At 48.1% G+C, this 25,349-nt stretch overlaps 1 protein-coding gene across 1 annotated transcript in view; it reads right to left on the bottom strand.

Moving 5' to 3' along the window:
- The window catches only part of LOC141052048 (cytochrome P450 2C16-like), a 39,661-nt gene that overhangs the window by 11,183 nt on the left and 3,129 nt on the right, over nt 1-25,349 (bottom strand). The window contains exons 3-5 of the mRNA XM_073549226.1: nt 11,415-11,564; nt 414-574; nt 153-329 (exon numbers count right to left, since the gene is read on the bottom strand). Coding sequence (XP_073405327.1) covers nt 153-329; nt 414-574; nt 11,415-11,564 — 488 coding nt within the window. The remainder of the gene's footprint in view (nt 1-152; nt 330-413; nt 575-11,414; nt 11,565-25,349) is intronic.

The raw sequence follows: 25,349 nt of genomic DNA, 5'->3' as shown, positions 1-25,349 counted from the left end.
TGTATATCAATATCTTGGTCAATGTTAGGAGAATCATTGGTGCTCTTTCCCAACTCCCCACATAAATACTTTAGTATCCAGGACTTGGTCCATCTGCCCATCCAGTGCTCCCTCACCTAGGTTCATATGTACAATCTATGGATTGACCTTACCTGTTCCATCTTAATAAGGAAGCAGTCAATAAAATCCCGAGGATCATTGGGGTCCAATGTTTCCTTATGCATTTTCACATGTTTTGTAATATATTCTTGAATGCCATCAATGGCATTAAAAAGTTTATGATGAGGCCCTGGCATCTTTGCTAGAAGTTTTGGGTAGACATTGTACATCTGAAAGAAATTAATGTAGTAAAGTCATAGCATGTAACATTTTCCATTAACATATTTCAGGACTGCAAGTAAATCCTTCCTTACCTGTCCCCAAATGGAGCTAAAACCTTTAAAAATTTCATTCAGGAGGCCCAAAAGCTTCAGAAATTCTTTGTCCTCATATTCAAATCGATCTCCAAATACCACTGAACAGATGACATTAGCGACAGTTTGGGCAAAATAGAATGTTGGATCCATTGGTTGGGCTGTTACGGGAGGAGAGGCAATTATATTTGTCAACTCACTCACGAATTATAATAAGTTGGCTCTGCTCATTCTGTCCCAGTCTACACAGCAAATCTAATAAGTCAGTTATAGAAAATAGGGTGTCTCAGATTAGGTCTGCATTAGTACGGAATCTGGAAACTATTTCAAGTTTTCTTTTACTTGCATAGTCATATAAAAGTAGAAATACTTATTAACATATTATATCTACAGCTCTGGCAAAAATTAAGAGATCACGGCATAGTTTTATAAAAATCAGCTTCTCTACATGTCTGACGGCTATTCCATTCTAGTGTCAGTTGAATCCGAGTACACCTCATTCTACTTAGTGTGTTTCTGATTAGGTGATCACCTGAACCAAATATTATTTAACGAAGGAAAGTATAAAAAACTCTGCTATGGTGTTCAATCCTCTTGCAATAGTACAAGCTGGATGGCAAAACAAGTGCTAATAATATCCCAAAAGTAATAGGAATGAAAAAATAACTTTTAACCATGCCAAAGGAGTTGAAAAGAAAAGTCTTGAGTGCTGAAAAGAAGGGCTCAATTCCGGCTTTACTAGCAGAGGGATACAGTAAGCATCATGTTGCCTCCATCATTAAAATTTCTAAGATGGCAGTCCATTTCAACAAAGTCAAGCAGCAGATATTGGGGACAACAAAGCTACAGACTGGCAGAGGGTGAAAACGACTCTCCACTGACCTGGATGACCATCATCTTATTCAAATGTCACTCAGCAATCGCAGGATGACATCAAGTGACCTACAAAAGGAATGGCAAATTGCAGCTGGGGTGAAGTGCATGGCAAGAACATTTCGTAACAGGCTCCTTGAGGCAGTGCTCAAGTCATGTAAAGCTAGAAAAAAGCCTTTCACCAATGAGAAGCAAAGGAGAGCAAGGCTGAAGTTTGCCAAAGACCATAAGGATTTGACCATAGAGGACTGGAGTAAGGTAATCTTCTCTGATGAGTCTAACTTTCCGCTTTGCCAAACACTTGGTCATTTAATGGTTAGAGGGAGACCTGGAGTGGCACAGTGTCTTGCACCCAATGTGAAATTTGGTGGACGATCGGTGAGGATCTGGGGATGCTTCAGCAAGGCTGGAATTGGGCAGGTTAATCTTTGTGCAGGATGTATGAATTAAGCCGCATACAAGGTTATCCTGGAAAAACAGTTGATTCCTTCTGCTCAGGCAATTGTCATCAACTCTGGGGACTGTTTTTTCCAGCAGGGCAATGCACCATGCCACACAGCTAGGTCAATCAATGTGTGGATGAAGGACCACCACATCAAATCCCTGTCATGGCCAGCCCAATCTCCAGACCTGAACCTCATTGAAAACCTCTGGAATGTAATCAAGAGGAAGATGGATAGTCACAAGCCATCAAACAAAGAAGAACTGCTTAAATGTTCGTATCCAGAGTGGCATAAGGTCACTCAAAAGCAGTGTGAAAGACTGTTGGAAAGCATGCCAAGACGCATGAAAGCTGTGATTAAAAATCATGGTTATTCCACAAAATATTGATTTCTGAACTCTTCCTGAGTTAAAACATTTGTATTGTTGAGTATTGTTGTTTCTAAATGATTATGAACTTGTTTTCTTAGCATTATTTGAGGTCTGCAAGCACTGTATTTTTTTGTTATTTTGACCATTTCTCATTTTCTGAAAATAAATACAAAATTTAGTGCTTGGAAATTTGAAGACATGTTGTCAGTAGAGTTGAGCGACTTTTGGTTTTTTAGGGTCGCGTTTCGTTTCGTGAAACCCGACTTTTCCAAAAGTCGGGTCGAGCAAGATCGTCCGATTATAGGGAAAAGTCGGGGTCGTCCCGAAACACGAAACCCAATGTAAGTCAATGGGGAATAAAAGTCGGCAGTGAGAGGAGGACAGGAAACACACCTACAGTGCCCATTTGAATGTCAAAAGCATCAATTCTTCTTACTTAAGCTTGTCAACCTTAATTAACTTCATAATACAAGTTACGCACTGAAAAATGGGGGTTATTTGGCTAGAGTTGTGGGGGGGGAGGGCTGGCTGCAGGTTTTCATGTGCCCTGGGCGAAAGAGCGCCCCTTTAACACATACCACAACTCATCATGCTCCGATACGGCAGAGAAATAGCGGTATAGTACAATGAAAAATACCTCACTTTTTACATCTCATGACGAGGCCCATCTATTTCTCCATACAAAATCATTGGTCCCATATAATGTGTGAAACAGTATATGATGAGCTCCACATAATACTACAGTATATGTTGGTCCCCATGGATGAAGCTCCACTGTCTTATGGGCCCAAATAATGCTCCAAACATAATGGGCCCCATTTCTAATGCTCTAGTGTATAATGGGCCCTGTAAATGCTGCTCCAGTGTCTGATGTCCACCTTTGGAATGTTCCAGTGTATGGTGGGCCCCATCTATCATTCTCCAGAGTATAGTGCTCCCCAAAAATTGCTGTCCCAACATTGAAAACAATCAAATAAGTCTCCTCGCTAGGGAATCCCTGTACTTGTCTGGACAGGTGCTGTAGCTTGCTTAACAGCTCGCCAGCCGTTCTCACGCCCAGTATGGATTGCACGTGATTGCACAAAGGTTAGAAAGGGTACCGTATCCCTGGATAACATGTATGGCTAGCGCACACATTCAAAATATATGTCTATACAGCATGAGGCAGGCTCAGACGGTGTTAGGCCCAGTATGGATTGCACGTCATTGCACAAAGGTTAGAAAGGGTACCGTATCCCCGGATAACATGTATGGATAGCGTACACATTCAAAATATATGTCTATACAGCATGAGGCAGGCTCAGACGGTGTTAGGCCCAGTATGGATTGCACGTCATTGCACAAAGGTTAGAAGGGGTACCGTATCCCCGGATAACATGTATGGATAGCGTACACATTCAAAATATATGTCTATACAGCATGAGGCAGGCTCAGACGGTGTTAGGCCCAGTATGGATTGCACGTCATTGCACAAAGGTTAGAAAGGGTACCGTATCCCCGGATAACATGTATGGATAGCGTACACATTCAAAATATATGTCTATACAGCATGAGGCAGGCTCAGACGGTGTTAGGCCCAGTATGGATTGCACGTCATTGCACAAAGGTTAGAAGGGGTACCGTATCCCCGGATAACATGTATGGATAGCGTACACATTCAAAATATATGTCTATACAGCATGAGGCAGGCTCAGACGGTGTTAGGCCCAGTATGGATTGCACGTCATTGCACAAAGGTTAGAAAGGGTACCGTATCCCCGGATAACATGTATGGATAGCGTACACATTCAAAATATATGTCTATACAGCATGAGGCAGGCTCAGACGGTGTTAGGCCCAGTATGGATTGCACGTCATTGCACAAAGGTTAGAAGGGATACCGTATCCCCGGAAAACATGTATGGATAGCGTACACATTCAAAATATATGTCTATACAGCATGAGGCAGGCTCAGACGGTGTTAGGCCCAGTATGGATTGCACGTCATTGCACAAAGGTTAGAAGGGGTACCGTATCCCCGGATAACATGTATGGATAGCGTACACATTCAAAATATATGTCTATACAGCATGAGGCAGGCTCAGACGGTGTTAGGCCCAGTATGGATTGCACGTCATTGCACAAAGGTTAGAAAGGGTACCGTATCCCCGGATAACATGTATGGATAGCGTACACATTCAAAATAAATGTCTATACAGCATGAGGCAGGCTCAGACGGTGTTAGGCCCAGTATGGATTGCACGTCATTGCACAAAGGTTAGAAAGGGTACCGTATCCCTGGATAACATGTATGGATAGCGTACACATTCAAAATATATGTCTCAGGAGGCAGGCTCAGACGGTGTCAGGCACAGTATGGATTTTACGGCCCAGATTACACAGCGGAGGAGCAGGGAGAGGTAAAGATTGCAAATGCTGGGGCCCTGGCCAAGCAAGGGGGGCCCACTCGTGGGCGTCGGTACTGGCACTGGGCCCCTCATAGTACAGCGGTGTGTCTGACGGCGGGTGTGCACCACCACCGTCAGAGACACTTGATTGCACTATGAGGGACCCTGTGCCAGTGCCCGCGCCCAAGAGTCGGCCTACCCACCTGTCCAGGGCAACGGCACTCGCACGGTGTCGTGCGGTAGGTGGTGACCCCGGCCATGGGGGGGGAGGCAGCACAGTTAGGGAGTTTTAGAAAGTGGCATATGTTGATGTTGGACATTCAGCTGATGCAAAAGGCGAAATAGGTGAAGTACCAGGAAGAGGTGGACCAAAGCAAGCCATTTTTCTGTCACCCTATGTGTCATCAGGGGACGGTGGGACAAAATCCTTGGAAACCCATGCGTGGTTCATTTTAATGAAGGTTAGATCATCCACATTTTGGGTTGACAGACGGGTCCTTTTTTCTGTCAGGATTGATCCAGCTGCACTGAAGACTCTTTCCGATAGCACACTTGCAGCTGGGCAAGCGAGCTCCTGTAAGGCATATTGGGCCAATTCAGGCCAGGTGTCCAGTTTAGCGGCCCAATAGTCAAAGGGGAATGACCTGTGTGGGAGAACATCGATATGGGAGGAAAAGTAGTTTGTAACCATAGTTGACAACTGCTGTCTCCTGTCACTTTCCATCGATGCAGTATTACCAGTTGTGTGAGCGGTATTTGAAAAATCAGTCCACAACATTGTCATGAAACCCCTGTCTCCAACGCCACTTCTGCTGTGTGCACCACGAACACCTCTGCCAAGCTGCCCCCGGCCCGTACGGCTCGTGTGAGAACCATCACCGCTGCTGTGTGCTGGGAATGCCTCAAGCAACTGATTTACCAGAGTTGCTTGTTTATTAGCCAATATTAGGTCAAGGTTCTCCTGTGGCATGATGTTTTGTAATTTGCCTTTATAGCGTGGATCCAGGATGCTGGCCTACCAGTAGTCGTCATCGTTCATCATTTTGGCAATGCGGGGGTCCCTTTTTAGGATCCGCAAGGCATAATCTGACATGTGGGCCAATGTTCCCGGTGTCAATGATGCACTGCGAGTGCTGGGTGGAGGAGCACTTTCTGGCAAATCCACATCCCTCCAGTCACGCACAAACCCTGTACCAGACCTTGCCACGCCAACATTTTCACTTGCCCCACGAGGTGCATCCTCCTCCCCTAAGTAATCATCCCCATCATCCTCCTCCTCCTCCTCCTCCTCTTCTTCCTCCACCTCGTCCAGGAGAGGTCCCTGAGCAGACAATGGCTGAATGTCATCAAGGATTCCCTCCTCCTCTTCCTCCTCGTCAACATTGGCTGCAGACGCCTGCTCCTTAAGGTGCGTCAAAGTTTGCATGAGCAGACGCATAAGTGGGATGCTCATGCTTAGGATGGCGTCGTCTGCGCTTACCAGCCGTGTGCATTCCTCAAAACACTGAAGGACTTAACAAAGGTCTTTCAGCTTCGACCACTGCACGCCTGTCAACTCCATGTCTGCTCTCAAAGTGCCTGGCCGTGTATCCTCCCACAAATGCATTATGGCCTGCCTCTGCTCGCACAGCCGCTCCACCATGTGCAGGATGGAGTTCCACCTTGTTGCAATGTCGATAATGAGGCGGTGGTTGGGAAGGTGGAGCAATCACTGCAGCTTCTGCATACGAACGGAGTGTACAGGCGACCGGCGGATGTGCGCGCACAGTCTTCGCACCTTCTGGAGCAGGGCTGTTAACTCCGGATAATTTTTGAGGAAGCACTGCACCACCAGGTTCAAGGTGTGAGCCAAGCAAGGTATGTGGCTGAGTTTTGAAAGGGCTATGGCTGCCACAAAATTACGGCCGTTATCACTAACTACCTTGCCTGCCTCAAGATGTACACTGCCCAGCCATGACTCAGTTTGTCGCTTCAAGTACTCGGCCAGCACCTCGGCGGTGTGTCTGTCGCCCAAACACATCATCTGCAACACAGCCTGCTGACGCTTTCCACTAGCTGCTCGATAGGGGGACACATCGTGTGCAACAGTGACAGCTGCAGATGGAGTGCTCGTACGACTGCGCTCTGTGGACGAGCTTTCGCTTCTGGAGGAGGAGGAGGAGGAGGAGGGTCGAACGCCTACAGCCAACTGTTTCCTATACCATGGGCTAGGCAGCACTGTCCCACCACCGCTGTCCCCTGTGGACCCTGCATCCACCCAATTAACCCAGTGCGCAGTGATGGACACGTAACGGCCCTGGCCATGCCGACTGGACCATGCATCAGTTGTGAGGTGCACCTTTCCGCTCACTGACTGCTTGAGTGCATGGACAATGCGGTCTTTCACATGATGGTGGAGGGCTGGGATGGCTTTGCGAGAGAAGAAGTGGCGACTGGGTAGGTCATAGCGTGGTACTGCATAGGCCATGAGTTCGCGGAAAGCTGTGCTTTCCACCAACCGAAAGGGCATCATCTCAAACGAGATTAGTTTGGCAATGTGGGCGTTCAAACCCAGTGTACGCGGATGAGAGTACTTTCTTGACCTACTCATAGTGTCTGGGAGGGTGAGCTGGACTTGAGAGCTGCATATGGTGGAAGTAGCGGTGGACAGGGCGGACTGAGAGAGGGTTGATGATGGTGATGGAGTTGGTGTTCTCTCTGATGGCCTAGAATCAGTCTTTCGTTGATATAACAGTGGGATTCCCTGACTGCTGTGGCCTTGCAACGATACCTCAACATTTGCTGCTGTGCTAACCGGTGGGCTTACAGTGGGGGAAACAATGTAGCGTTGCTGACTACCTTCGTTGTGATCAGTTGCACATGTGGCACTTGAGGTTTGGTGTTGTGTCCACGCTTGCAAGTGCATGCTGGTTAAATGTCTAAGCATGCAACTGGTATTCAAATTTTTCAGATTTTTCCCTCGGCTAAAGGTCTTTGCGCACTTCTTACAGATAACCTTGGCCTGATCATGAGGATTTTGTTCAAAAAAGTGCCACACTGCACTCTTCCTACTTTGGCAGACATTTTGCGGCCTAGCACGCTGTGATCTTTTGACCCTCTGGACAAGCTGTCCAGCAACTCTTTTGATGTTTGGAACCTGTCTTTGGAGTTCTCCTTGCCTGCCAGATAACAGCTGTTGCGATGTCGATGTCTGCTGTGGATGCTCCTCATCTGAGCTATTGGAAGCAGCACCCTCTTCCCCCAATGGATGCCAATCTGGGTCAACAACTGGGTCATCCATCACCTCCTCTTCTATGTCATGTGCACCTTTCTCTGTGTCACCGTGTATGGTGGTATAGTGTGCGGGAAGGGGCACCTGAGTCTCATCAGGGTCAAAATCTGGCTCTGTACACTGCGAGGACAATGTAGTGCTCTGAGTGAATGTACCAGCAGAATCATCCATCAGCGGCTGTGCATCAGTGCACTCCATGTCAGATTCATCTTGGCCTGGGTAATTCACCATTTGACTTGATAATCCAGGCATGGTATGTGAAAACAGCTCCATGGAGTAATCAGTAGTATGGCCTGCGTCATCCTTCAATCTTGGTTGGGGTGAAGGACACAAGGAAAGGTGTGGTTCATGAACATGAGCCTCCAATGACGACTCAGTGCTTTTACTTTTTACAACTGAAGAAGAGGAGGCGATAGAGCTGGAGGCTGAGTCAGCAATGTAAGACAAAACTTTTTCCTGATGCTCTGCCTTTAAAAGCGGTTTGCCAACTCCTAGAAAACTAAGCGTTCGAGGCCTTATGTAGCCAGACGATGACGCAGGGTCAGCACCTCCTGCATTCGGTCCTATTTTGCTCTTGCCACTACCATCAGATCCACCACCAACACCATCATTACCAGCTGCCAACCCCCGCCCAATTCCACGGCCTCTTCCACCAGCCTTCCTCATTTTTGGTAGAAATGTAGACAAAATCCAACAAACTATATAGTAATGTAAAACAAGGTACAAGGTGTCTATAGGACAGGGGAGTTTTAGAATTTCTGCACACACTTGTGGACAGTGGACACTTGTGGATTGTGTGAGGCCCACTGATATCTGAGCGCTATGTGACACGCTCGATGGCACAGCTGCCTGTGACCAAAGTGACGAGAGGATAATGGAGATTTTGAATCTCTGCGTACACTTTTGGACACTGGACACTTGTGGATTGTGTGCGGCCCACTGATATCTGAGCGCTATGTGACACGCTCGATGGCACAGCTGCCTGTGACCAAAGTGACGAGAGGATAATGGAGATTTTGAATCTCTGCGTACACTTGTGGACAGTGGACACTTGTGGATTGTGTGAGGCCCACTGATATCTGAGCGCTATGTGACACGCTCGATGGCACAGCTGCCTGTGACCAAAGTGACGAGAGGATAATGGAGATTTTGAATCTCTGCGTACACTTGTGGACAGTGGACACTTGTGGATTGTGTGAGGCCCACTGATATCTGAGCGCTATGTGACATGCTCGATGGCACAGCTGCCTGTGACCAAAGTGACGAGAGGATAATGGAGATTTTGAATCTCTGCGTACACTTTTGGACACTGGACACTTGTGGATTGTGTGCGGCCCACTGATATCTGAGCGCTATGTGACACGCTCGATGGCACAGCTGCCTGTGACCAAAGTGACGAGAGGATAATGGAGATTTTGAATCTCTGCGTACACTTTTGGACACTGGACACTTGTGGATTGTGTGCGGCCCACTGATATCTGAGCGCTATGTGACACGCTCGATGGCACAGCTGCCTGTGACCAAAGTGACGAGAGGATAAGGGAGATTGGATTGCTTTTAAAAAAGCAGCTTGCGGAGCAGTGGGTAAACAGCAATGCCAGCGTGTCAGGAAGCCTTAAAAGGCAGCCCAACAACCAACACCACTGATACACCACAATATAGCCTCCCCTTGCACTGCACACACAGTGACTTGTGTGTTGTGCAGGCCAAATCGCTAGCAGCAGAAGCAGTTTTTTTGTCTTCTTCCCTGCCTAACGATATCCCTACAGAATCAGCAGCAACCTCTCCCTATACTAAGATCGGCAGAAGTAAGATGGCGGTCGGCGTGCACGCCCTTTTATACCCCCTGTGACGCCCACCAAAGCAAGCCAATCACTTGCATGCCCTTCTGAAAGATGGTGGTGACCCGTGCCTAGGTCATCACGTTGCCCACAGTGTCCGTGGATCCTGATTGGCTGAAAAAGAGCGCAAAACAAACTTTTGAAACGCGACTTTGGCGCGTAAGTCGCCGACCTCGTGGCCGACCTCATCCTAGGGTCGGGTTTCGTTTCATGAAACCCGACTTTGCCAAAAGTCGGCAACTTTTGAATTTTTTCGACCCGTTTCGCTCAACTCTAGTTGTCAGTAGTTTATAGAATCACTGATTCACACTGTAGGAATTAAGAAAGTGCAAATAGGGTCTTATTTGATAGACAGGGTACAGACAATATTATAATTCCACTCACCTGATGTAGGAGAGGTAAAGCGCATGGAACCGTAGACCATTCCCTCCTGCTACAGACTCTCTCATCTCTTGACATCACAGACTTGGCCCTATCCTGGATCTCATCATACCTAACAGACCGAACATTTAGTGTCTCCCTCTCACACACCACCTCCTCACCTCGCCCCCTGTCTTTTGGTGTTCCTCAAGGCTCTGTCCTAGGACCCCTACTATTCTACATCTACACCTTTGGCTTGGGACAGCTCATAGAATCCTACGGTTTGCAGTATAACCTCTATGCCAATGACACGCAGATCTACCTATCTGGACCCAACCTCACCTCCTTACTGACTGAAATCCCACAATGTCTGTCTGCTATCTCAGCCATCTTCTCTGCTCGCTTTCTCAAACTGAACATGGACAATACAGAATTCATCATCTTTCCCCCATCTCACTCTACCCCTCCACCAGACCTATCCATCAATGTCAATGGCTGCTTTCTTTCCCCAGTATCGCACGCTCGGTGCCTTGGGGTGATCCTCGACTCTGCGCTCTCTTTCAAACCACATATCCAAGCCCTCGCCTCCTCCTGCCACTTCAAACTCAAAAATATTTCCCGGATCCGCTCATTCCTCAACCACAAAACCACAAAAACACTAGTGCATGCTCTTATCATCTCCCGCCTCGACTACTGCAACCTCCTACTCTCTGGCCTCGCGGGCAGGGTCCCCTCTCCTTATGTACTTGTGTGTCCCTTGTCTTACACATGTTTATTATACTTGTCTATATTTCCCCTTTTCACATGTAAAGCGCCATGGAATAAATAGCGCTATATAAATGCATAATAATAATAATAATAATTGTCAGTCAGCTGCAGCACATACACAGGTCAAACCAGTGACCGCAGGAATATTCAGATTAATGGAGCTTTTTGTGGATTTACTGCTCTGCCAGACATGACACAGATTCATTCGTTCATAAAAGAATTGCAGATTTATTCCTAGTCTCATCGCGTTTCGAGGTTAAAAACACTTCTTCCTCAGGGGATGATATAAAGGTACAATAGTGTTGCTTGCAGGTTAAATACATTTGACATTGTCATATATATTTAACCTGCAAGCAACGCCATTGTACCTTTATATCATCCCCTGAGGAACAAGTGTTTTTAACTTCGAAACACGTTGAGACTATGAATAAATCTGCAATGCCTTTATGAACGAATGAATCTGTGTCATGTCTAGCAGAGCAGTAATCCACAAAAGCTCCATTAATCTGCATAGTTTATAGAATAAAAGAACAATTTACATTTTACTCAAAAATATACCTATAAAGAGAAAAATCAGACAAACTGAAAATTTTGTAGTGGTCCTTAATTTTTGCCAGAGCTGTATTTTAGAACACTTTTCTTCTAAGCATATTTTCTTTAGTGGTGTATATTTTGATGTTGTTCTCACCGTTGCTCTTTCGGAATTCTTCCACAAGAAATTGGGCCTCTTCTTGAATTCTCTGTTCAATGCTTCTCTTACCCATTCCAAAGTTTCTTAATGTCATCAGAGAAAAACGACGAAGCTGTCTCCAGCGCTCACCATTACTGCCTAACACCCCTGAAAAATTATGAATGAACAGATCGATTCTATCTCAACTTAAATATAGCATCCTCCAGCCATCTCACCTACTGGAATGGTGAAATGGAGCCTTATGTGTTCCACTGACATTTATAGCATATTTTGGGAATATGCAAAAAATATGAAAACCGTTATTTAACTGTAATGTTTCCTCATAAAATTAAATATTGTATAAATTAAAATGTTAAATGTGTTCTTTTTTACCATATCATAATATCTATTGAAAACTAAATTAGAAATAAAGCAATTTTCACACTTGCCACTTCGGATATCTTAGACTTTAATTTCCGATTGTTTCAGTAAATCTACATGTACATTAGCAGCAATAGAATCCCTTTGGCCCTATCACTTGCATTGAAGCTTCTCATGAGCGTGTGCAAAGGTTATTGTGGGGGGAGGGGAATCAGGGAAGCTGTTATATCACATATTTTGAAAGTTGGATCGTGTGTTATCAGCTGTCTATGGAGTGTTACTTATCATTGTAATCCAGCCCTTGATGATGATGAGCCTGCAGAAAACTATTACTGAAAGCACATGACTTTCATGCGTCTAAAATAGCCCTTGTGGCTAGTGTTAAAATTGCAAGGTTACCAATTTAGATTTTTTTTATACAGATTGCGAAATGAAAAAAGTCTCAAATATTTTTAAGAAATATATTTAACATAAAAACATTTTTTTCTTTTAAAAAAAGGTAAGTTTCTTATGATACATTCCCTTTAATGTTTGCATTTAAAGGATGAAAAATCTAAATAACTTAGCTTAATATTAAAAACAAACCCAGCTCCACTCATGTTAAATGTAAAAGTCAAATTGCAACTTCATGATAACCTTAATCAAATAAGTATCTACCTGTGATCGAGCAGAGCAGACACTTTCAATTGCAAGGCTCAATTTAATAGGAATTGACCAGTTAAAGAATATTTGTCACCGTATTTAAAGAAGTCTCAGTAATTCTTTTTGCATCAACCCTCCGAATTATATAGTCGAAATAGTATAAGTGTATTAAAATATTTACAGATTTCAGTCTTCCCTGGTTGTGAGCGCAGCTCCGTTTCGCCTCTGGCCCATGTGACAGGCCTTCAGCTTTACCGGCTCACACTGTGGGATAGTGGTGCGTCTTTTCCAATGTAATTGAACAAGAACCGAAATGCTTCGCCATAGACTTACATTGAGAAAGTTATCTCTGCCCCACAATCTCTGTGAATCGGTTAGTCTGTTTTCAAGTCACATGGGTCATAAGAGTAGTTGGATGAAGTGATGGATGTACATGCGTCCTGCTATGTGTAGTTATATACTGAGATAGAACTGACACCTGAACCACCTGCAAGGATTATCAGACACTGTCTATATACTATAAACCTAAAAAGCCTTAGGCAATAACACGGATGCCCATATGCAATAGCAACCTATAAAGAAACAAAGATCCTCCAAAAATCATCAAGGTTAAATCAATATATTTTATTGACACAAAAATTCACAAAAACATATAAAGTGAGGAAATGCCAATATGGTAGACAAAAAATGATAATTTTATGTGTTTTGATCAATTTTTTGTGTCAGTAAAATGTATTCATTTAATCATAATAGTTTTTGGAGGATCTTTGTTTCTTTGTAGGTCACTATCTATGTACCAGCTAGGTTTGTTTTACTCCTGAAAGTTGCGTTGCTTCATAGATAGTGTTGAGCATTCCGATACCGCAAGTATCAGCCGATATTCACTGTATCGGAATTCCGATACTGAGTTCCGATACTTTTAGCATATCGAATACCGGAATTGGAAGTTCCCATAATGCTATGAGCCAGTTTGATTTGATTCAGCCAATGACAATGCTCAGAAGTGTGGGCACATCCTGTTAGGCATGTAGGTATGTTAACTAATGGCATGGCTGTGATTGGCTGCTGAAATGATGTCATGATGCACTATAAAAGCCTCCGCAGCCGCCATTTCTGGTTCACTCTGCTGTGAATTCAGTTAGGGACAGGCTGCTGTTCAAGACTGAGGGACAGTTAGAGATAGCGATTTTCACAATCATAGTGTGCTTTACCCAGGCTACATAATCCACCACTGTAGCTTTCTTTTGCCTTGCAGCAGTGTTCACAGCTGTCTGCAAGGTCTGTGTGAGTGCAGCTCACGCTGAGTAGTGTGTCCTGCAGCCACGTCTGGTTGTAGGACGCTCAGCGTGTCACTGCCTCATACATATTTTTCTTTTTTTGCTGCTCAGTTTTCATTCTCCTATTAGTGTGCACTGTGCATCCATCCGTATCCATATACGTTGGTTGCAAACACTATAGGAGTAGACAGCGGACCCTCTCTGCAGCCTTTCAGTGCTAGTGCCCAGTTTGCTGCACTGTTCATGGCTGTCTGAGAGGTCTCTGTGTGTGAGTGCCGCTCACACTGAGTAGTGTGTCCTTCAGCTACGTCTGGTTGTAGGCCGCTCAGCGTGCGTCACTGCCTCACACATATTTTTCTTTTATTGCAGCTCATTTTTTATTCTCCTATTAGTGTGCATCCATCCGTATCCATATACGGTGGTTGCAAACACTATAAGAGTAGACAGCGGACCCTCTCTGCAGCCTTTCAGTGCTAGTGCCCACTTATCTGCACTGTTCATGGCTGTCTGAGAGGTCTCTGTGTGTGAGTGCAGCTCACGCTGAGTAGTGTGTCCTGCAGCTACATCTGGTTGTAGGCCGCTCAGCGTGTGTCACTGCCTCACACATATTTTTCTTTTATATGCAGCTCATTTTTTATTCTCCTATTAGTGTGCATCCATCCATATCCATCTACATTGGATGGTTGCAAACACTATATAGGAGTAGATAGAGGAGACTTTTTTCTGGCTTGTGCCCTTCAGCTGCAGCCAGATTAGTATTACCCTATTTTTTGGAGCCTCATCTTTTGCATTGTAGGTTACCTTCCTGCATTGTAATAGCTCCAAAAAGTTAGTGATACTATCGCTTTCAAATCTTTGGTCACATCCATTTAGTTTTAAAAAAATAAAAAATAAAGTTCACCAAACACTCCATTTGACAGTTGTGTAGGTCACATTAGCTCGTATTAAAGTGTAGTCCACACACACACTTCATAAAATTAGTGTTTCTTATACCTGTTACCAGCTGTTCAGGAATAAGCACACTAAGCCCCCCTTTGTACTTTTCTGCCTATCTTTATCAGTCTACCAAGATGAAGAAGGCAGGGAGTAAGACACGTGGGCGTGGAGTTTCAGCAGGGAGAGGACGTGGGGATTCTGCAGGGAGAGGACGTGGGGATTCTGTGCCTGCTGCGAGCACCAGTGAATCAGCATACCCCAGTTTTAGCAGGCAACAGTCCTTTATGCATAGCTTTGTAGGACCTCACCATACCCCACTGCTGCGGGAGGAACAAATTGAAGCCGTTGTCGGATGGATGGCAGCTATCGCATCGACTTCAATGACTTCCACGTCCTCTCAGGGCCAGAGCACTGAAGAGCAACCATCTGTCTCTTCACCACCTGCCAAAGTGCCCAGGCAGTCAGAGAGCCCTGGACAGGAGCCATCACAGTCTTTACTTCTGTTCTCTGAATCTGTTGGCTTGGAAAGAGGGGGACAGCCAAGCAGCATTCAAGAATGTGAAGAAGAGGGAGTATGCAGTGATGCGCAACTTCTTTGTCCCTCGGAATCTGAAGAGGCGGGTGAGCCAGTGCCTATGGTCAGCACACCTCAGTACGCATCAGATGATGATGAAACTCAGGTGCCACTTTCTGGTGCATACGGTGCTGGTGAGACAACCCAGGAGAAGCAGGTGATTGAAGAGGGGAGTGTAGATGATGAGGTCCTTGACCCATCATGGCGTGAGGAACAGGAAGGTGGTGGGAGCAGCTCTGAGGAAGAAATTCCCCGAACGGCCAAAACAGGAGGGAGAGGGAGGGGGCAGACTTGGTTGCCTGTAGCCTCCACTTCGGCACCCGTTAGGAGCATTCCTCTTTCAAAAGCCAAAACGGGTGCTCCCAAGACTTGCAGTGCGTGGTCCTTTTTTGACACAGTTGCAGATGACATTTGCTTTGTCAAATGCAAGCTGTGTCATCAGAAAGTCAAAAGAGGGAAAAATGTCAGCAACCTCAATACCACAAATATGTGGAAACATGTGCGGACCAAGCACGAGGTGGAGTTACACAGACACACTGAAGACGTAGGCCAACGTACAGCACCACCTACCACCTCTTCAGCTCGTGTTGGGGCCTCTTCCTCCAGCTCACACACAGCTGGTCCGGCTTCCTCACAGGATCGCCAAGGAAGAACCTCTGGCACTGTTGTCCGGAGACCCAGTGACATTCCACCCACAGCACCACGTTCCCAGTCATCCTCACACTCCCAGGCCACTCTACAGCCATCGGTAGCACAGGCATGGGCGAAAAGAGGGGGGCATACTCGGCAAACCATCCCCGAGCACAGTCTCTGAATGCTGGCATTGCCAAACTACTGGCCCTTGAAATGCTCTCATTCGGGCTGGTGGAGACTGACACCTTCCGGAACTTGATGTCATTGGCAGTCCCACTATACACCGTGCCCAGCCACTTTTATTTCAGCAGGCAAGCCGTCCCTGCCCTGCAAAAACATGTGGAGGGAAAAATAAAACATGCGCTGCTGAACGCCGTCAGTAGCAAGGTCCACCTGACCACCGATGCGTGGAGCAGTAACCATGGACAGGGACGATACCTTTCCCTCACTGCCCATTGGTTCAATGTTGTGGAGCCGGGTACAGATCTGGAGAGTGGCGCTGTACGTGTACTGCCAACTCCACGGATTGCAGGAATCCAGTCTGTACACATTGACTCCTCCTCCTACGCAATTTCCTCAGAAACAGCGCTGCAGGAGCCTGTTACGAACAATATGAGCACAGCCATGGCCAAACGTCAACAGGCCGTACTCAAATTAATTTCTTTGGGGAATCGAAGCCACACAGCGCAGGAGCTCTGGAATGCCATCAAGCAGGAGAGCGACGTGTGGTTTGTGCCAGCGAATCTCCAGCCGGGCTTGGTAGTGTGTGACAATGGCCGAAATCTGGTGGCAGCTCTGGGCCTAGGCAACCTCACTCACATCCCATGTCTGGCACATGTGCTGAACTTGGTCGTGCAAAGCTTTCTGAGGGACTATGCGGATCTTGCTGCTCTGCAGCGCCAATTACGCCTTCCGGAACATCGCATCATATGTGACCTACCCACCAGGTGGAATTCAACATTACATATGTTGGAGCGGTTGTGTGAGCAGCAGGCAGCAGTAATGGAGTACCAGCTGCATCAGGTGCAAACAAGTCGCACTGTGCGCCGGTCACATTTCAGCACCACTGAGTGGGCCTCTATGAAGGACATCTGCCTCGATTTGCGTGCCTTCGATGATTCCACATGGATGGCGAGTGCAGATGATGCACTAGTAAGCATGACTGCCCCCCTTATCTGCCTGCTTCAAAAAACACTGCAAGCACTACGGGAGAAGGTTTTGGAAGAGGTGGAGGATGAGAAGTCACAAATTCCGTCTGCTTCTGGACAGTCTGCGCTACGTGGTTCCTCACAAAGGCCTAGGCAGGGGACACTTTGTTAGGAGGATGAGGAGGAGTCAATGAGGAGGATGACATCTCTCCAGAGGAGGGAGGTACACAATGCTCTAGTCAGTATGTACAGCGAGGGTGGGGTTATGCAGAGCAGGCAGAGATGACGACTCAAGCAGGGGACAGCGTTTCTTTGGCAGTTGGGAGTCTGCAGCACATTGTTGATTTCATGCTGCAGTGCCTGAGAAACGACCGCTGCATTGCCCACATTCTCAGCACGACTGATTATTGGGTGTACACCCTCCTAGATCCTCGCTACCGGGACAACTTGCAAAGCCTCATATCACCGTTGACCCGGGAGCGTAAACTGCGGGAGTATCAAGACACACTGGTGCAGTCCATCATGTTCTCCATTCCACCCGACAGCAGTGCTGCTAGTGCTTTACAAAGCAGCTCTGTGCGTCGAGGCAGTGGAGGAAGCTCGGCACAAAGAGGCAGCAGAGGCAGCACCTCAGCACAAGGCAAGACCACTATGGCCCAAATGTGGCAAAGTTTTGTGTGTCCGCCACAAATGTCTACACCATCACAGACGGCTCCAGTCAGAAGGAGGCAACGTTTCCGTCAGATGGTGACAGACTACATGTCTTGCCCTGTCAGTGTACTCCCAGATGGCTCTTCCCCCTTCAAGTTTTGGGTCTCAAAGCTGGATACATGGCCAGAGCTTAGCCAGTATGCATTGGAGGTGTTGGCTTGCCCTGCTGCCAGTGTATTACCGGAACGCGTCTTTAGTGCCGCAGGTGGTGTACTAACAGACCGTCGCACGCGGATATCCTCCGATAACGTTGACCGGCTAACTTTTCTGAAAATGAACAAGGCCTGGATCTCGCCAGAATTTGCCAGTCCTATTCCAGAATAAATAATTGGTTGGCAACAGTATCCAGGTCTCCTGTTGTGTTCATGTTTCTACCACCTGAACTGTAATCCCTGGGCTTCAACACAGCCAGTTGTCGCTCAGAAGTGCCATCTGCACAGAGAAAAACACTAGCTCCTGTGTTAGTGGGGTTCAGTAATGCCATCTGCTCCCCTGCTGTGTGGACGGCAAAGTCTCCTGCTCCCTCCACAATCGAACTACTACTGATTTTTAACCGTGCTCCACTTAGGTCTCTGGCTCCACTGTCTCTAGTATTTCCCCTGGCCTCCAACCCCTCCAGTTGATGCTCTGAAGTGGCGTCTGCACAATCCACACTTGTTCCTGTGTTACTGGGGCTCAGTCACGTCAGTTGATCCCCTTATGTGTGTCCGGCAAGGTCTCCTGCTCTGTCCACATTCCCATTACTAGTAGTGGGAATGTGGACAGAGCAGGAGACCTTGCCGGACACACATCGGGGATCAACTAACGAGACTGAGCCCCAGTAACACAGGAACAAGTGTGGATTGTGCAGATGCCACTTCAGAGCAGCAACTGGTGGGGTTGGAGACCAGGGGAAATACTAGAGACAGTGGAGCCAGAGGCCATAGTGGAGCACGGCTACAATCAGTAGTAGTCTACAACCTATATCAAACTTGCTGCAAGTTGGCCTCCGCCTGCTGCATGATTGATCCTGGGCTTCAACACAGCCAGTTGTCGCTCGGAAGTGCTGTCCACACAGAAAAAAACACTAGCTCCTGTGTTAGTGGGGTTCAGTAACGTCTGCTGTTCCCCTGCTGTGTGGACGGCAATATCTCCTGCTGCCTCCATATTCAAAACATATCAGGCCTCAGCCTGCTAAATGCTTGATCCTGGGCTCCAACAACGCCAGTTGGTGTTCAGAAGTGCAGTCTTCACAGAGAAAAACACCAGCTCCTGTGTTATTGGGGTAAAGTAACGTCAGCTGTTCCCCTGCTGTGTGGACGACAAAGTCTCCTGCTGCCTCCACATTCCAAAACCATCAGGCCTCAGCCTGCTCCATGCTTGATCCTGGGCTCCAACAACGCCAGTTGGTGTTCAGAAGTGCCGTCTTCACAGAGAAAAACACTAGCTCCTGTGGTAGTGGGGTTCAGTAATGACTGCTGTTCCCCTGCTGTGTGGACGGCAATATCTCCTGCTGCCTCCATATTCAAAACACATCAGGCCTCATCCGGCTCCATGCTTGATCCTGGGCTCCAACAACGCCAGTTGGTGTTCAAAAGTGCCGTCTTCATAGAGAAAAACACTAGCTCCTGTGTTAGTGGGGTTCAGTAATGTCAGCTGTTCCCTTGCTGTGTGGACGACAAAGTCTCCTGCTGCCTCCACATTCCAAAACCATCAGGCCTCAGCCTGCTCCATGCTTGATCCTGGGCTCCAACAACGCCAGTTCGTGTTCAGAAATGCCGTCTTCACAGAGAAAAACACTAGCTCCTGTGTTAGTGGGGTTCAGTAACGTCTGCTGTTCCCCTGCTGTGTGGACGGCAATATCCCCTGCTGCCTCCATATTCAAAACACATCAGGCCTCAGCCTGCTCCATGCTTGATCCTGGGCTCCAACAATGCCAGTTGGTGTTCAGAAGTGCCGTCTTCACAGAGAAAAACACTAGCTCCTGTGTTAGTGGGGTTCAGTAACGTAAGCTGTTCCCCAGCTGTGCGGACGGCAATATCTCCTGCTGCCTCCATATTCAAAACACATCAGGCCTCAGCCTGCTCCATGCTTGATCCTGGGCTCCAACAACACCAGTTGGTGTTCAGAAGTGCCGTCTTCACAGAGAAAAACACATTAGCTCCTGTGTTAGTGGGGTTCAGTAATGTCAGATGTTCCCCTGCTGTGTGGACGACAAAGTCTCCTGCTGCCTCCATATTCAAAACACATCAGGCCTCAGCCTGCTCCATGCTTGATCCTGGCCTCCAACAATGCCAGTTGGTGTTCAGAAGTGCCTTCTTCACAGAGAAAAACACACTAGCTCCTGTGTTAGTGGGGTTCAGTAACGTCAGCTGTTCCCCTGCTTCCTCCACATTCAAAAACCATCAGGCCTCTGCCTGCTCCCTGCTTGATCCTGGGCTCCTACAACGTCAGTTGGTGTTCAGAAGTGCCGTCTTTACAGAGAAAAACACACTAGCTCCTGTGTTAGTGGGGTTCAGTAACGTCAGCTGTTCCCCTGCTGTGTGGACGACAAAGTCTCCTGCTGCCTCCATATTCAAAACACATCAGGCCTCAGCCTGCTCCATGCTTGATCCTGGGCTCCAACAACGCCAGTTGGTGTTCAGAAGTGCCTTCTTCACAGAGAAAAACACACTAGCTCCTGTGTTAGTGGGGTTCAGTAACGTCTGCTGTTCCCCTGCTGTGTGGACGGCAATATCTCTTGCTGCCTCCATATTCAAAACACATCAGGCCTCAGCCTGCTCCATGCTTGATCCTGGGCTCCAACAACGCCAGTTGGTGTTCAGAAGTGCCGTCTTCACAGAGAAAAACACACTAGCTCCTGTGTTAGTGGGGTTCAGTAACGTCAGCTGTTCCCCTGCTGTGTGGACGACAAAGTCTCCTGCTACCTCCATATTCAAAAACCATCAGGCCTCTGCCTGCTCCATGCTTGATCCTGGGCTCCAACAACACCAGTTGGTGTTCAGAAGTGCCGTTTTCACAGAGAAAAACACACTAGCTCCTGTGTTAGTGGGGTTCAGTAACGTGAGCTGTTCCTCTGCTGTGTGGACGACAAAGTCTCCTGCTGCCTCCACATGCCAACACCATCAGGCCTCAGCCTGCTCCATGCTTGATCCTGGGCTCCAACAATGCCAGTTGGTGTTCAGAAGTGCCGTCTTCACAGAGAAAAACATACTAGCTTCTGTGTTAGTGGGGTTCAGTAATGTCAGCTGTTCCTTTGCTGTGTGGATGACAAAGTCTCCTGCTGCCTCCACATTCAAAAACCATCAGGCCTCTGCCTGCTCCATGCTTGATCCTGGGCTCCAACAACGCCAGTTGGTGTTCAGAAGTGCTGTCTTTACAGAGAGAAACACTAGCTCCTGTGTCAGTGGGGTTCAGTAACGCCAGCTGCTCCCCTGCTGTGTGGATGGCAAAGTCTCCTGCTGCCTACACAGTCACACTACTACTGATTTTTAACCATGCTCCTCTTAGGCCTCTGGCTCCAGTGTCTCTAGTATTTCCCCTGGCCTTCAACCCCGCCTGTTGCTGCTCTGAAGTGGCGTCTGCACAATCCACACTTGTTTCTTTTCTGTGTTACTGGGGCTCAGTCATGTCAGTTGATCACCTGATGTGTGTCCGGCAATGTCTCCTGCTCTGTCCACATTCCCATTACTAGTAGTGGGAATGTGGACAGAGCAGGAGACCTTGCCAGACACACATCAGGGGATCAACTGACGTGACTGAGTCCCAGTAACTCAGAAACAAGTGTGGATTGTGCAGACGTCACTTCAGAACAGTAACTGGTGGAGTTGGAGGCCAGGGAAAATACTAGAGACAGTGGAGCCAGAGGCCATAGTGGAGCACGGTTACAAGCAGTAGTAGTCTACAACCTATATAAAACTTGCTGCAAGTTGGCCTCCGCCTGCTGCATGCTTGATCCTGGGCTCCAACAACGCCAGTTGGTGTTCAGAAGTGTCGTCTTCACAGAGAAAAACACACTAGCTCCTGTGTTAGTGGGGTTCAGTAACGCCAGCTGCTCCCCTGCTGTGTGGATGACAATATCTCCTGCTGCCTCCACATTCAAACTAGATCATATTTTCAACTTGCTCCAGGTAGGCCTCGGCCTGCTCCATGACTGATCCTGGGCTCCAACATCGCCAGTTGTTGCTCGGAAATGCCGTTCGCACAGAGAAAAACACTAGCTCCTGTGTTAGTGGGGTTCAGTAACGCCAGCTGCTCCCCTGCTGTGTGGACGGCAATGTCTACTGCTGCCTCGACATTCACACTACTACTGATTTCAAACTTGCGCCAACTAGGCCTCTGGCTCCACCCTGTCTCTAGTATTTCCCGTGGCCTCCAACACCGCCAGTTGCTGCTCAAAAGTGGCGTCTGCACAATCAACACTTGTTCCTGTGTTAGTGGGGTTCAGTAACGTCAGCTAATCCCCTGATGTGTGTCCGGCAATGTCTCCTGCTCTGTCCACATTCCCACTAATAGTTGTTGCTCAGAAGTGCCGAGTACACAGAGAAAAACACATGTTCCAGTGTTAGTGGGGTGCAGTAACGCCAGCTGCTCCCCTGTTGTGTGTACAGCAAAGTCTCCTGCTCCCTCCAAAATCACACAACATCAGCTTTAAGACTTGCTACAAGTAGGCCTCAGCCTGCTCCATGATTGATCCTGGGCTTTAACACAGCCAGTTGTTGCTCAGAAGTGCTGTGTACACAGAGAAAAGCACATGCTCCAGTGTTAGTGGGGTGCAGTAACGCCAGCTGCTCCCCTGCTGTGTGTGCGAAAAAGTCTCCTGCTCCCTCCAAAATCACACTACATCAGCTTTTCAACTTGCTACAAGTAGGCCTCAGCCTACACCATGATTCACCCTGGGCTTCAACACAGCCAGTTGTTGCTCAGCAGTGCCGTGTACACAAAGAAAAACACATGCTCCAGTGTTAGTGGGGTGCAGTAATGCCAGCTGCTCCCCTGCTGTGTGTATGGCAAAGTCTACTGCTCCCTCCACATTCTGACTGCAACTGATTTTTAACCATGCTCCAATTAGGCCTCTGGCTCCAGTGTCTCCAGTATTTACCCTGGCCTCCAACACCGCCAGTTGCTGCTCAAAAGTGCGGTCTGCACAATCAACACTTGTTCCTGTGTTACTGGTGCTCAGTAACGTCAGTTGATCCCCTGATGTGTGTCCGGCAATGTCTCATGCTCTGTCCACATTCCTACTACTAGTAACCCCAGAACCCCAGTAACACAGGAACAAGTGTTGATTGTGCAGACCGCACTTTTGAGCAGCAACTTGCAGTGTTGGAGGCCAGGGTAAATACTAGAGACACTGGAGCCAGAAGCCTTATTGGAGCACGGTTAAAATCAGTAGTAGTCTACAACCGATATTAAACAGTATGAAATTAGGCCTCAGCCTACATCCTGATTGACCCTGGGCTCCAACATCGCCAGTTGCTGCTCAGAAATGTCTTTGGCATGAGTACTTCCTCCTGCCCATCCTGGTTCCAGCACGCCTGCTGTTTCCGGGGAGTGTCAAAGTCACTTTGCCACCAAAACGTTGTCCAGTCGTGTTGCGGTCGGGTTAGCCGAGTCTATGGTGCCTGCAGTTTAGGTGCTTCCTATGTGGGCTGCGGGTTCTGGTAATAAAGGCTGGTTCCGTAGTGCCAATAGGACAAGCACCCCATGTAGGACTTCGGTAACTGCGGCTGGCTCACGGCCTTGCAATGTTGTTTTTCAGGGGCAGCTTCTGCTACCCATCCGGGTTCCAGTACCCTCAGCTTGTTCTCGGCAGTGCCTTTGGCCTAGGTGCCTCCTTCTCGGTATCCGAGTTCCAGCAATGTCTGCTGGTCCTTGGTAGTGCTTTATAGCACAGGTACCTCCTGCTTAGTAACAGTGTTCCAGCACTGTCAGCTGGTCCACGGTTGTGCCATTGGCTCTTGTTCCTTCTGCTGCCACTCTGGGTACCAGCACCGTCAGCTAGTTTTCGGTAGTTCCATTGACTCTTGTAGCTTCTGCTACCCATCCGGGTTCCAGTACCATCAGCTGGTTCTCGGCAGTGCCTTTGGCCTAGGTTCCTCCTTCTCGGTATCCGAGTTCCAGCAGCGTCTGCTGGTCCTTGGTAGTGCTTTGTAGCACAGGTACCTCCTGCTTAGTAACCGTGTTCCAGCACCGTCAGCTGGTCCATGGTTGTGCCATTGGCTCTTGTTCCTTCTGCTGTTCCCCTCTGGTTACCAGCACCGTCAGCTGGTTCTCGGTAGTTCCATTGACTCTTGTAGCTTCTGCTACCCATCCGGGATCCAGCATTGTCAGCTGGTGCACGGCAGTGCCTTTGGCCTAGGTGCCTCCTTCTCGGTATCCAAGTTCCAGCAACGTCTGCTGGTCCTTGGTAGTGCTTTGTAGCACAGGTACCTCCTGCTTACTAACCATGTTCCAGCACCATCAGCTGGTCCATGGTTGTGCCATTGGCTCTTGTTCCTTCTGCTGCCACTCTGGGTACCAGCACCGTCAGCTGATTCTCGGTTGTTCCATTGACTCTTGTAGCTTCTGCTACCCATCCGGGTTCCAGCACCGTCAGCTGGTCCTCGGCAGTGTCTTTGGCACGGGTACTCCCTCCTGCCCAACCTGGTTCCATCACGCCTGCTGTTTCCGGGTAGTGTCAACGTCACTTTGCCACCAATACGTTGTCCTGTCGTGTTGCGGTTGGGTTAGCCGAGTCTATGGTGCCTGCAGTTTAGGTGCTTCCTATGTGGGCTGTGGGTTCTGGTAATAAAGGCTGGTTCCGTAGTGCCAATAGGACAAGCACCCCCTGTAGGACTGTGGGTTTCGGTAACTGCGGCTGGTTCGCGGCCTTGCAACGTTGTTTTTCAGGGGTAGCTTCTGCTACCCATCCGGGTTCCAGCACCATCAGCTGGTTCTCGGCAGTGCCTTTGGCCTAGGTGCCTCCTTCTCGGTATCCGAGTTCCAGCAACGTCTGTTGGTTCTTGGTAGTGCTTTATAGCACAGGTACCTCCTGCTTAGTAACCGTGTTCCAGCACCGTCAGCTGGTCCACGGTTGTGCCATTGGCTCTTGTTCCTTCTGCTGCCACTCTGGGTACCAGCACCGTCAGCTCGTTCTCGGTAGTTCCATTGACTCTTGCAGCTTCTGCTATCCATCTGGGTTCCAGCATCGTCAACTGGTTCTCGGCAGTGCCTTTGGCCTAGGTTCCTCCTTGTTGGTATCCGAGTTCCAGCAACATCTGTTGGTCCTTGGTAGTGCTTTGTAGCACAGGTACCTCCTGCTTAGTAACCGTGTTGCAGCACCATCAGCTGGTCCATGGTTGTGCCTTTGGCTCTTGTTCCTTCTGCTGCCACTCTGGGTACCAGCACCGTCAGCTGGTTCTCGGTAGTTCCATTGACTCTTGCAGCTTCTGCTACCCATCCGGGTTCCAGCACCGTCAACTGGTTCTCGGCAGTGCTTTTGGCCTAGGTGCCTCCTTCTCGGTATCCGAGTTCCAGCAACGTCTGCTGGTCCTTGGTAGTACTTTATAGCACAGGTACCTCCTGCTTAGTAACCGTGTTCCAGCACCGTCAGCTGGTCCACGGTTGTGCCATTGGCTCTTGTTCCTTCTGCTGCCCATCCGGGTTCTAGTGCCATCAGCTGGTTCTCGGC

The sequence above is a fragment of the Dendrobates tinctorius genome, unplaced genomic scaffold, assembly GCF_039654945.1.
Source record: "Dendrobates tinctorius isolate UK_male_01 unplaced genomic scaffold, ASM3965494v1 ptg000158l, whole genome shotgun sequence".
Classification (NCBI taxonomy): Eukaryota; Metazoa; Chordata; class Amphibia; order Anura; family Dendrobatidae; genus Dendrobates; species Dendrobates tinctorius.
This window is presented reverse-complemented; position numbering and strand designations above follow the sequence as displayed.